The sequence below is a fragment of the Rhineura floridana genome, chromosome 3 (genome assembly GCF_030035675.1).
Source record: "Rhineura floridana isolate rRhiFlo1 chromosome 3, rRhiFlo1.hap2, whole genome shotgun sequence".
In the NCBI taxonomy this organism is placed as follows: domain Eukaryota; kingdom Metazoa; phylum Chordata; class Lepidosauria; order Squamata; family Rhineuridae; genus Rhineura; species Rhineura floridana.
Window position 1 is genome coordinate 199,356,291 of NC_084482.1, and position 14,167 is coordinate 199,370,457.

General features: G+C 40.8%; 1 protein-coding gene across 1 annotated transcript; it reads left to right on the forward strand.

Annotated features, from left to right (window-relative positions):
• The first annotated feature begins 9,169 nt into the window (after positions 1 to 9,169).
• On the forward strand, positions 9,170 to 13,860 carry LOC133381061 (zinc finger protein 79-like). The gene is made up of 2 exons (XM_061619515.1): positions 9,170 to 9,254; positions 12,437 to 13,860. Exon 2 carries the CDS (start codon positions 12,479 to 12,481, stop codon positions 13,268 to 13,270), a length of 792 nt encoding a protein of 263 aa, XP_061475499.1. The 5' UTR covers positions 9,170 to 9,254; positions 12,437 to 12,478; the 3' UTR covers positions 13,271 to 13,860.
• The last annotated feature ends 307 nt before the right edge of the window (positions 13,861 to 14,167 follow it).

Consider the following 14,167-nt stretch of genomic DNA (forward strand, 5'->3'; position numbering starts at 1 on the left):
GGTTCCTCCCAGCTACTGCTGCCAGCCAATGATGTGTTACTTGAGGCTGATGGCTATCAGCTGGGCCTTAACTCTTTAGGATTATCTCAGGCTTCCTTCCTTTGAAGGCAGGAAGGCAGGCTTCCTTCCTGAGCGAGGGGCGGGGCTGTTTAAGCTTTTGGCTGCTTTTAATCTCAGCAAGGGGCTGCGCCTTCCAGGCAAGTCTTTTTTGTTTGTTGTTTTCCCACCTAGAACAGCCTGACCTTTCTTTAACCTAGGGAAACAGAGCTTGTGGTTGTGTTTCAGGAAGGCTGAAGCTGCCCTTTTTAGCAAGGACTGAGCTGACTCTCTCCCTGTATGTATCGGTGGAGTTTCCTTTTCCCCCTTCTCTCCGACTGGAATTTAGCCTTGTTTACAGTGTCCCCTGAAGCTTTCCTGCTAGGGTGGTGTTGAAAACTAGCTTTCTATACGCTTCCTTCTCCTAGGATCTGTCTCCTAAGATATAGGTTCTTTCAGGATTTGGCTCCTAGCTCCGGGTGACCTTAGGGTGCCCTTATTACTTATTGCTCTGAGCTGTTTTACTTCAATTAAATAATGGAATAAATGGGAGCTACTTACCCTCTTTTCGCTCTGCTGCTTAACTCGCCTTGACGCTTTGTCAGCTGGGGCCTTGACGCTTCGTCAGCTGGGGCTCCCTCTAGCTCGTGGAGCAGGCTCGTGGAGCATAGTCCAGAAATCAGAAGGCTAGGACTCGGGAGGACAGCTATGAGAGAACTAGAAAAGATCCTCAAATGCAAAGATGTATCACTGAACACTAAAGTCAGGATCATTCAGATCATGGTATTCTCGATCTCTATGTATGGATATGAAAGTTAGTCAGTGAAAAAAGTGGGTAAGAGAAAAATCAACTCATTTGAAATGTGGTGAGAAGCTGAATGTTGGAAGATTCAGGACAGACAAAAGGAAGTACTTCTTTACTCAGCGCATAGTTAAACTATGGAATTTGCTCCCACAAGATGCAGTAATGGCCACCAGCTTGGACGGCTTTAAAAGAAGATTAGACAAATTCATGGAGGACAGGGCTATCAATGGCTACTAGCCATGATGGCTGTGCTCTGCCACCCTAGTCAGAGGCAGCATGCTTCTGAAAACCAGTTGCCGGAAGCCTCAGGAGGGGAGAGTGTTCTTGCATTCGGGTTCTGCTTGCGGGCTTTCCCCAGGCACCTGGTTGGCCACTGTGAGAACAGGATGCTGGACTAGATGGGCCACTGGCCTGATCCAGCAGGCTCTTCTTATGTTCTTATGTTCTTATGATACCATGGACTGCGAAAAAGACAAATAATTAGGTGTTAGAACAAATAAAACCAGAACTGTCACTAGAAACTAAAATGATGAAACTGAGGTTATCATACTTTGGACACATCATGAGAAGACATGATTCACTAGAAAAGACAATAATGCTTGGAAAAACAGAAGGAAGTAGAAAAAGAGGAAGGCCAAACAAGAGATGGATTGATTCCATAAAGGAAGCCACAGACCTGAACTTGCAAGATCTGAACAGGGTGGTTCATGACAGATGCTCTTGGAGGTCACTGATTTACAGGGTCGCCATAAGCTGTAATCGACTGGAAGGCAAATAACAACAACAAAACACAAATGTTATATTAATGAAGAATACATTTAAAAAAGCACATTCAAAACATTTTTCCGCGATTTAATACTTGCAAAATCATCAATTACATTATTAAACTTCTTTCTTTCTTTCTTTCTTTCTTTCTTTCTTTCTTTCTTTCTTTCTTTCTTTCTTTCTTTCTTTCTTTCTTTCTTTCTTTCTTTCTTTCAAACTCGAGGCCCCTCGTAATGTGAGGCCCTAAGCTGTAGTTTGTTTAGCTTGTATGTAAATCTGGCACTGGTGCTCACCCCAAAATCTGCTCTGGGCCATGACAAATCATACACCCCAGGAAAGGAGAGGGTATCCTCTATGAGATGCCAATATTTCCACCTGACGCATAGTTTCTGCTCAGTGCAGGGCATTCATAAGGGCATCTATGCATAACTAAAAGAATGAAGAGTAAGTAGAGAAAAATATGTAATTTGGGGTGACCAGTCCAAATTCTGCTGTGGGCCATGAAACATCATTCACCTGAGAAAAGGGGAGAGTGTCCTCAGCTAGATGTCACTGCATGCTGCCTGGCATTGATTTTCTTGTGGAAACACAAAATGGATATATGCATCTATGCACAACAAACAATGTAGAACATATATATGGAACTGTGGGTTCCCACCCCAAAACATGCTTTGGGAACTACAAGTCATATATCCATGCATGTGGGAGAGAGTTCCTACCCAGTTCAGAGCTTCCTTTGTATGTATGGTACAGACAAGGGCATATACGTATTAGAAAAATAGCAAATATGTAGAGGAAAGAAAATAAGAAACTGGGCTGCCCATCCTAAAAGATTGTTTGGGGCACCACAAACAATACTGCCATGCATCTGGGAGAACGTGTTCTATGAGATGCCATCCATGCATACTTTAGAGCAGTGGTTCTCAAACGTTTTTGGTTCGTGGCACACTGTAAAACATATAAAAATTTTCTGGCGCACTTAGTGTACAAAATTAAAAATAATATATTTTAAACTATGAATAAAAATAACTTAAACTATAGAAAACTATTACTGACTATATACAAACGGGTTTCTTCTCATTTTTAAAATATACTTTCATAATATTTGAGGCACACCTAGCCACCTCTTAGGGCGCACCAGTGTGCCTGGGCGCACCATTTGAGAATCACTGCTTTAGAGTGTCATCTATTACATTACATCTTCTTCAAGAAATCGTTGTTTGTTGACTTCCAGGAAGGGTGACTTCGCTTGTGCCTGCTTTTGAGACGGGCTCCCGCCTCAGAAGAAGCTTATCCAGGTATAAATCAGTCAGAACATTTTTTTTTTTGACTGATGAAATTTCTCCCGGGCAGGGAGAAACGTAGAGATCAACCTCAAAAGCCTGTTTTTGTTGGGAGGACTGGATTTCATTAATTTATGAGAAAAGGTCCAGCCAGCAATGCCGGACAGACTTCCGAACAAGCTCTATCTGATTAATGCGATACGTTTATCTTTTCTTCAAAGAGAAAACGGACTAACAGGCAAGCACCCTTCTTTCTATCTTTTTTTTACTTGGTTTAAATTGTTGCAGCAAAAAAGAGATTTGTCAAATGAATCAGCTTTAAAGAACTTCTGGGTGAGCTATAACTCTTCTCTGTTATTCACGAAATTAACAGCTTATCTCTGTTTCTATTGCAAAAAGCTGTCCTGGAAGTGCATTCTAAAGATATAAACAGAAGAGGGATTTCTATTCCGAGGAGAAAAAAATAAAAAATATGAACTTTGGAACATTATATTGTCTGGGACTATTCTCTTTTTGGTCTATTTTATTTTGACGAATCTGCTTCTTCACGACGCCACTAACTGTTTTGATGCTGGGAACTAAATTTGTTTTGTATTCTTGAACATAGAGAGATAAGGCAGGCTGCTCTGTTTATACTGTGATGTCATCAAGCCTGGAATATTAACCCAATTGTTGCTGAAATAAGAAGTGGTTCTTCTTTATTTTTGTTTTGTCTTCGTGGTTTTAAAAATGGCAATCAAGAAAGTGGCTGAGAATCTGGAAGTAATTATGTTTCAGAAAATAATGGATGAGATTGAGATAACGAAACAAACCCTGCGACAGGGCAGTATGGAGCTGAAAATGGAACTGAGCAAAATGACGCAGGAGCTTAAAGAAATAGGGGATCCTGTGAGAGAGGAGAATGAGATCAGAGATGAGAAAAGAAAAAATAAAGGGAAGATACAAGCCCTGGAGATTGGAACAAATGTGGAATTGGAAAAAGATCTGGAGTTTATGGATATTAGAAATAAAATCTACTGTTTGGAATTTAACGTTATCTCTGAAGAAATTAATAAAGATATTAGAGATAAAGTTATCAATGGCTTGGATAATTTTCTGGACTGGAATGACGTGATGGAGCTTGATATAGAGAAAATCTATGGAATTAACTGCAGCCATGTGACAATGGAAAAACTCTCAAGAGATGAGCCAGTGCATTTTGTAAAAAAGAAGAACAGAGATATGACTTTACAACAATATTTCAGCAACTTATTCAGAATGGATGGCAAGAAAATATTTGGGATAGAGGAAATTCCCATCAGACTCTTATTATATGACTATGGCTATGACAGCAAGATTATTATGGAATACTGATAATGGAAGATTGGACACTGAAATTACTGGACTTAACAGGACTATTGAAGATGGAAGATGGAATTAATATGGATAATGGAATAATGGCTATTGAAATTATTGGACTTAACAGATTTGATGAGATGGATTAATCGATATGTTTATTTGGACTATGGTTATGACAATAAGATTATTATTATTATTAACGAGATGGATTAATCGACATGTTTATTTGGAGAAAAATTGATAGATATATTTCTTAAAGAATTGAAACCTCTCTTTGACTTTTTGTGGAAAGAATAAAGTAATGTCTATGAGATTTGATGATTAATTAAGATAACTACTGGAGGAAAGTGATTTTATAATATAATTTAAGAGACAGGATTGTTATATATTGTAGACCTATAACTGATTTGATCTGCGACAAATGGGAAGTCAACATTTTATTTTTTTGTTTAATCATTTTTGTTTTGTTTTGTTTTTTGTCTTTGAATGTTTTATGATTTTGTTTTGTTTGTTTTATGAAAATTTGAATAAAAATTATTGTAAAAAAAAAAAAAGAAATCGTTGTTTGTTGACCGTGTCACAAGTCCTTCTGTCACCAGCATGAATGACTTCTTAAAATAATAAAATTGAGCTATAACAAGGTAAGTAATGGAAAACCAATACAAAAATTAAACATTAAAAAATTCCACAAAGATCATAAGTACTGGCCGTAAGCACTGGAGTATCATAGAGGACACCCTATCATTTTCTGGGGTGTTTGATTGTCTTGGCCCAGAGAAGATTTTGTGGTGAACACCCCCAGGTACTTACTTTTTATTCGCTTTATGTCTCTTTTGGTTGTGCATAGATGCCTTTATACATGCCCTGCATCCAACACAATCTCTGGGCCAGGTGGGGGAGGGAGGAGTGCCCAAAAATAAAACAGGGGACACAGACATGTAACAAGATGCCTGACAAACAGAATATCAAACAGGTGAAGCTTTCCCCATCATTTTTGTTCTGGGCTAGGAAAGGCTTACTCTGTTAAATAGCTGCCTGCCATTAAAGGCATGAGAGCCCTGCTGTCCTTCAGTGCCAACCTGAATTCATAAAAAGAACCCCAGTTTCATGAGTTATGAATGAGTTATGTATTGTTTCGTTTATTAGCTGGGGGATTGTTTTATCCTGTTTAAATGTTAACCCAGTGCGGTGTAGTGGTTAAGGTGTTGGACTACAACCTGGGAGACCAGGGTTCAAATCCCCACACAGCCACGAAGCTCACTGGGTGACCTTGGGCAAGTCACTGCCTCTCAGCCTCAGAGGAAGGCAATGGTAAACCCCCTCTGTAAGTAAGTAAGTAAGTAAAATTTAATTTTTGTGTCGCCTATCTGGCCGAAGCCACTCTAGGCGACGTACACATTAAAATTCGATAAAATACAATATAAATACAGAATAAAATACAATGCAGTCAACAATAACCATTTTAAATAGCAGCAGTATAGAACAATGTAGGGCAATCAATAAACAATTATAAAACAATCATAGAAAAATTAGCCCACCCCGGAGATCCCGAAGGCCTGTCCAAAGAGCCAGGTTTTTAAGGCTCGGTGAAATATATTCAGGGAAGGGGCATGGCGAAGATCGAACGGGAGGGAGTTCCAGAGAGTGGGGCCTGCCACTGAGAATGCCCTCTCTCTAGTCCCTACCAAATACCAGAGGCGTCACTAGGGGCGTGCGGACCGCACCAGGTGAAACCATCAGAGGGGGGTGAGTCTCAGCTTTAATTAAAAAAAAAAATTAAGTTTCTAGGTGGTCCGGTTCTCAAGATATGCATAAAAACGTCAGCCGCCCCCGTTAAATCTATATAGCATTTTGTAGCTTTAACCCCGCCTGTTCAGGATTGCAGCCAATCAGTGAAGTGTTTGTTTGACCTGTGGCAGTGTCTAGTAAACCTCATTGCAAAGCCAGAAAATGGTGGTTCCCCCCCCCGTTTATCTGAAAATCTCATAAATTGGGTAAGTATATACATTTCAGTTTTTTCCCCTCTTGCGTGTAGGAGTCAGATCCTGGGCAGTGTTTTCAAAACCTTCCCAATACTTGCTTTTGTGGGGGTAAAAGCATTGCTGATCCCATATCTCCAGAGTAAATCCCATTGAATTCAATAGGATTTACTTTTGAGTAGACAAGGTTATGAATGTGCTGAAAATCAATGGCATTTTGGAGTGAATGTAAAAAAGAACTGTGTTTGTGTTCTCTTTCTCTCCCCCCTCCTCCAGTCCTATTTTAAAGCAAGTAGGCAGGGCTTACTTAGGTATTACAGTTTTTATTCTGTAGGAAACTAATACTGATTTTTTAAAAACTATTACTGATTTTTCTGCAATGACCAACTGGTTTGACAATAAACTATTATATGGGCTGTATGTACTTATATGTCTGCAGTGTGTGTGTGTGTGTAGTCTTTCCAACAACCCTGTGAGGTAGGGTTGGAAACCATGGCAGCTCACAACAAGAAATAAAGCCATTTAAAATCCAATAACCATAAAACAAGAATAAACAGTTGGAAAACAGCCTAAAGAGGCATGATTCTGAATTTTGGGTTGGGTGAATGAAGTTTATTTATTTATTATTTGATTTATATCCCGCCCTTCCTCCCAGTAGTAGCCCAGGGCAGCAAACAACAGCACTAAAAGCACTTTAAAACATCATAAAAACAGACTTTAAAATATATTAAAACATCTTTGAAAATATTTTTTAAAAGCTTTTTAAAAAAGAAAAGGCTTAAAAACATATTAAAAAGCAATTCCAACACAGACTCAGACTGGGATAAGGTCTCAACTTAAAAGAACAAGTTGAAAAAACAAGTTCCTTATCACTTGAGGCTGCAGTTCTCTGCACACTTCCCAGTTTGAGTAAGTCCCATTGAATACATTGGGACTTGCTTCTGAGTAAACAAACATCGGATTGCACTATAAATATATTTACAGATTGTGTAATTCATAAACATATTTGAGAGTCATGTTTATATAAATATTTCTTCATACTGTGTCCCAATAAGTATTTGATTTCACACTATGGTTGTCGATGCTTTTTTCCTCTACATTTTAAGTGTGCCCTTCTTCCTGGGGGTGGTTATGGTTCTCCATTGTTTTCATCCTGAGGGGAGGATAGGCTGAGAGATGGTGAGTAGCACATTTAAGGTCTCTTCACCTCCCCCTTTTTAATTTGTATTTATTTTATATTTCTCCAATATCTTCCCCTGGCTGTTTTTATGTATTTTAAATATTTTTAGATTAAATAAATAGGAAATCATAGTTGTGAACCTCCCTAAAAGCAATTTACCTATCCTTATGTTTTGCGAAATGTGATGGTGTGAAGGCACGCTGGTAGAACAAGAGACCATGTTTGAGGCTTATGGAAGGGGTGTGCAAGTAGTGCCCCCCCCAAGTGTGGAGGCTTGCACAAACATTGTGTTATGGAAAACCAACATCTGTGTGAAAGTACATATTTGGGAATGCCATCAGTGTAATCCTAAACACACTTAATAAATAATATCAAACTTGCACATCACAAAATATATTACAGTCATGTCCATAAGCACCAGGAGGGTAGTCGCCCAGGGGATCTTAGTCCCTCTGCTTTTTTGGGAGCAGAGTCTCTATGTCTCCAAGCATCCTAAAGTCAGCATGAAAAGGGAGTGTGTTAGTCACTGAGAAGAGTCTTCTAATAGGCTTCCTTGCCTTTTCTGCTGATTGGACCCAATCAGAGTGAAAGGAGGTGAGTCAGCCACTGAGAAGACTCTTCTCAGTTGCTAACGCTCTCTACTTTCATGCTGATTGGCTCCTAGAGATGTTTGTTGTTGTGAGAGAATGCATTAACAAAGATCTCATTAATGCAGGAGCGAAAAAGGGTGTACGTGGCTGTAACTATCATGAAGGGACCCTGCAGCTCTGAATATTCTACTAAACAACTGATAAATAGTTATGTAACTTTGTGTCTGGAGACTTATTAAGAATCACTTTCCATAATTGTAAGGAGGTGTGTCCACACGCATGCATACCAGGCACCTAAATGAGGGGTGGGAGCAGCATAGGGACATAAGCAGGTGTCTGAAGAATTTGAGCTGTGCGTATGATATTGTAATGTAAAGGTGTAATTTTAATTTTGCTAGTTGTTTATGTCACTACTATTGCCATTACATTCAGTGATATACGGGAATTACGATTTACGAGTAACATTAGTACAAAAAACACTACTAAGGATTCTGTATGGTCTAGTACAGGAGGAGGTCCATGGGGGTGACACCATGAGTTACCGCACCGGGTGACACCAACCCTAGTGATGCCACTGCTGAATACCGCTTACTATGAAAACCCTATTCATAGGGTCGCCATAAGTCGGAATCAACTTGAAGGCAGTCCATCATCATCATAGGAAGCAGTAGAATTAGCCACTCTCATATCTTTATTAAGCATTTGTTCCGATTTGTTTATGGGCTTGTAATACGACCACGAGCATTCAACCTGATTTTCTTTTCGGGATGTTCACAGGTCTTCGGAGTGCACTGTCGGCGTTCACCACAGTAACAGGAGAATGACAGAAGGAACACATTAGGCAGGCAATGTGTTTCTGGCTGGACTCAGTCACTTCCGACTGCAGGAGGTTTGTAGCAGAGTGAGAAAGTCAACACAAAACGTCCCTGCGCATAGAAATCAAACAGGTAAAGAAAACGGGGTTTAGGCTAGCCTAAACTTTTCCCTCAAAGTCTTTTTTAATACATGTGCAAGGCATTTTTATTTTTAATATGAAGTAGGGACACAGGCGAAAAACGTGCTTACCACCTTCCCTTGCTCTCATTCTGAAGCAGCCGAGGAGCTTCTGCCAGGGCACTCTTTAAGGGTTAACAAACCACAACAGAAAGGAAGAGTGCACGAGGGACTTCCTTTTCCTGTCCCTCCTTTCTGAAAGAAATGCAATGCGGAAGCGCAGGATCCTGACTTTGCTTGCAGTTGTGTTAGAGAGGGGGTTGCACGGAGGGAGCCTGAAACAAGGTATACAGTTCGGGACGGACGGGGAGGTGGGAAGAAAGCGAGGACCCCTCCTTTTAAGCGCCCACTCCCCAGCAGACTCCTAAGATCTGAGAATGCAGTCCTGCCCTCTGCCCTAAGTCCCGTCTGCCTCCTCCCCTGAGCTTGCTCTGGTTGGGGCCAGATCTAAGCATCCCTCAGGAACTTGTGGATTTCTGGTGATGAATTTCATGATCTCAAGCTTTTGAGATGTAGACGCTTAATAGTTAGAATGGAGCTAAGTAGACAGTAGTGAGCTAAATGGCCTGATTTGTTATAAGGCAGCTTCTTCATGTCTCTTCATTTGGTTTTTGGTTCAGCTTTGAATGTTTAATGTTGAGGTTATTCTTTCAATACCATTCTGCCAGCCCTCCTGGGTTTCCTATTCTCTTAGAATTAAGGTCTCATTCAATTTAGAAAAGCAAAAACATGCCCCTGCCCTCATTTTTTTAGGATAGGCTGCCCGACAAACCATTTAGCAAGTGACGTTTTTCCTGAAACTGATGAAAACTGGTGGGAACTACTTCCCGCTCCTTCTTCCTACATACCAGGTGTAAGTTCCCTACTAAATCAGAGGGCATTATCCATTTTCTCCACATCATGCACCATTTTGACACATCCACACTGTACATTGAAAGCATATGGCTTCCTCCAAAGAGTCCTAAGAGTTGTAGTTTATTAAGGGTGCTGGGAATGAAGTGCAGTGAGGAAAAACTATTATCCAGGATTCATTGGGCAATCATGTGCTGTAAATTTGTGTTGAATGTGCTTTAAATGTATGGTGTGATCATACACTTCTATCGTGTCTCCTCTTAGCTTTTTTTTACAGCAAAAATCCCCAAATGTTGTGACCTTTCCATACCCTGGATCATTTTGGTTGTTCTTTTCTGTACTTTTCCCACCTCTACAATACTATTTTTGGGGTCACGCAACCAGAACTGTAGACAATATTCCAAGTAGGATCACATGATAGATTTGTACAATGGTGTTACGATATTGGTAGTTTTATTTCCAATCTGTGTCTTAATGATCCCTCACATGGAATTCGCCAATTTCATAGCTACAACATCAGTATCTTAAATGAGGCATCTGCTATGACCCCAAGGTCTCTCTGCTGGTCAGTCACCACCGGTTCAGTTAAGATTTTTTTACTTGACTGTGCATCACTTTACACTTCCTTTCATTTAATTGCATTTGCTCTTTAAGCCGACTTGGGAGAGTTCCTTTTGGAGTTCCTCACAGTGGCCAACCAGGTGCCCAAGGGGAGCCCACAAGCAGAACATGAGTGCAACAGCACTTTCCCCAGTTGTTTTCCCCATACTGCCTCTCATAATGATCGCCATCTTAGCACAGAAATGCATCTGCCATGAGTTGTTTATCTTGATTCTCTTTTTTGTGGCCAGGAAGGTCTCTTGTTGGGATGCAGGTGGCGGGAGCTAAAGACACAGAACCAAGGTAGATAGACCCAGGAGTAGCTGGCAAGGAGGGGGAGGGGCAAGGCAGCTGGTGGTTTGGGGCTGTTTGGGCACACCAGGAGGAGTACCGGATCGGCTCTACCAGTGTGCCCACAGAGCCCTGACTTCCACATCGCCTTGCCCCTCTCTCTTAGAGAGGCAGCAATGTCACTGCCAGGAGTAGACGCCCCCCCCCCAAGTTGGCTATTCCTGGGCTGGCCAATAGATTTTCCCTGTTTAAGGCAGATTTATGTTTATATGCATTTTGCTTGAAAGAGGACATCCAATTTGACACGTAACATCATCTCTTGGCTGGAAGGAGATGGAGTAGACCTCGTTATCCAGGGTTTTGCAAAATGGGGAAAATATGCTGAGATATGTGATTGGACTGCTCTGTGTTCAGGAATTGTGACTAAATTGTAGAACAAGAGATGTTCCTCATCAGCATTATCTAGCACACGGGTTGTCCAGTTTTCTATCCCCAGGGCCCACTTCAGACACCTGAAAATTACTGAAGCCCACCAGCCACAAAATGGTGGCAGAAGGAAGTAATATATGGCATAATCAGCTGGCAATTACTGACATTTTCTACCAATCCATTCTTGAAAATTGCTATTTTCTTTGCAGTAGCATTTACCTTGGGCAAGGAATTTCATAGCTGAGCTTTCCTCAAGCTGATGTTTGCTATGGAGATATTGCGACAGCTTTCCTATTTTAGACTCCTTCTGGAAGGAAGGGCGGGATGTAAATGCAATTATAAATGATACTACGATAGATGGACACATACTAGATTAGGTATCCTTCCCAAGAGATATATATGGCTGGCTTTATTTCAGTTTAATGGGCTTTGAAGATGCAGTTGTTGCAAATTGCTCTTATCTGAGACATTGGATTATTGATGATTGTTTTCTGCTGATTCGAACTGTGTTATTAATGGCTTGGTTAATATTAGGGACTCAACTGGGATTTTTAAAATGTGCTTAAGTACTGTTTGAAATTATGGTATTTTATTGAAACTATGTTTAATACCTTTTATTTCTATGTGAAACATTTTGAGAGGGTGCTTTACTTTAGAAGGCAGCCTAAATTTTTAGAAATAAAATAAAACTCACAATCAGATAATTAATTTCCCCATGGCACACAGTTCGGCACCATCTCCCTGTCCACATTACAGTAGTCTAGGCGAGAGGAGACCAGCATGTACCACAGATGGGAGCAGATGGTTGGGAAGGTAGGGGCACAGCCTCCATATCAGCACTGTTTAAAATCATGGTATGTTATTGAAACTATGTTTAATACCTTTTATTTGTATGTGAGACATTTTGGGAGGGTGCTTTACCTTAAAAGGCAACCTAAATTTTTAAAAATAACATAAAACTCACAAAGATAATTAATTTCGCCACTGCACACAGTTCAGCACCATCTCCCTGTCGGACAGGATCCATCATAGGTTTGCAAATTCCAGCTAGGCATAAACACTGGGCTGCCCACCAGAAATGGAGGCACAAGAGAGCAGATATGTGTCACACTCATCTCTCACAACCTGTTACCAAGCACCTACTGCTAAAACAGCTCCATACAAGGCCTCAAGCATTGACAGTTAAACTCTGATATCAACAGAGGTCCCAGAAATATGTTTTCAAAGTACAGATAATAATATAACCAGAACATTTCTCCACAGCATTTCATCACTTTTCCTTTTCATTCCATCAGGATATATCTGGGGGATCTGAGGGAGAACCACCAGAAGTATCAATGAAAAAAGCTGAGAAGCAGGTGCAGGAACAGAAACTGAGGAGTCACGATGGAGAAAAGAGACAAGAGGAGAGACAAACTCATACAGGGGACAAACCTTATAAGTGCTTGGAGTGTGGAAAGAGCTTCAGTTGGAGTGACACCCTTACATCGCATCACAGAACTCACACAGGGGACAAACCTTATAAATGCTTGGAGTGTGGAAAGAGCTTCAGTCAGAGTAGCACCCTTACATCGCATCAAAGAACTCATACAGGGGACAAACCTTATACATGCTTGGAGTGTGGAAAGAGCTTTGGTCAGAGTGGTACCCTTAGTAAACATAAAACAACTCATGCAAGGGACAAACCTTACAAATGTTTGGAGTGCGGAAAGAGCTTCAGTTGCAGTGACACCCTCAGGCAGCATGAAAGAACTCATACAGGGAATAAACCTTATAAATGCTTGGAGTGTGGAAGGAGGTTCAGCTGGAGTAGCAGCTTTATTCAACATAAAAAAACTCATACTGGGGACAAACCTTATAAATGCTTGGAGTGTGGAAAGAGCTTCAGTCAGAGTGCCCACCTTACTTCGCATCACAGAACTCATACAGGGGACAAACCTTATAAATGCTTCGAGTGTGGAAAGAGCTTCAGTGAGAGTAGCAGCCTTACTTTACATCACAGAACTCACACAGGGGACAAACCTTATCAATGCTTGGAGTGTGGAAAGAGCTTCAGGACAGGCAGCCGCCTTTCTTTGCATCACAGAACTCATACAGGGGACAAACCTTATAAATGCTTGGAGAGTTGAAAGAGCTTTTGTCAGAATGGCCATTTTCAGGCACATCAAAAGATCCATACAATGGAAGAGCCATATAAATGCTTTGAATGTGGAAAAAGCTTTCAGCGGAGTTCCACTCTTTCTGTTCATCAAAGGATCCATACAAGGATTTTCTAGGCTCGGTATACTGCAGGTAGATTGGGGCCTCTGCTGCACTCCCCAAAGACACACATTTGCATAAAATGTGCATATACTTTATGTCAAATGTAAATTTGTAGCCTCTTTTGTGTTTTTAAATTTTTGTGTGTGTTTTAAACATTTGTATATTTGTTTTTTATTGTTTTTAATCACTGTAAACCGCCCAGAGAGCTTCGGCTATGGGGCGGTATATAAATGTAATAAATAAATAATGGTGGAGGAGATGGACTGCTCCTCTGCCAGTTTGGGCAGGAGATTCTCCCTTTGGTCGCTCCTCTGCCAGTCAGCTTCTTAGAAGGCAATAGTTGTACCTAGCCTACTGACAGTCTACGTGCCTGCAGCTCCTTTCTGACTGCAGAGGATGGCGCTTCTTCTCAGGATGTAAACTGGTTACTAGCCCTCTTGAGACCACTAAAGCATTTTGCAGACAAGAATCTTCTGTTGTTTTTGGTGTTGTTTTTAAAATGTCTTTTATTTACCACTTCAGGCTTTGAAGAACTCCCGAAGCAGTAGGCAGCGTTATAAATACACAAAAAAAGAAGATAAAAATGCCACATTTTAAAGCAATACAGACCAATTCAGAAAGATCCCCTTAAACATCAGCATAAACTAAACTAGCTCGCATATGTGGGGACCATAATCGCTACTAGACCAGGATCCAGCAATACAGTAGAGGCAACCAGTCCCACAACCAAATATGCAAGCGTGTTTTTCAAGGAAGCAGCCGCA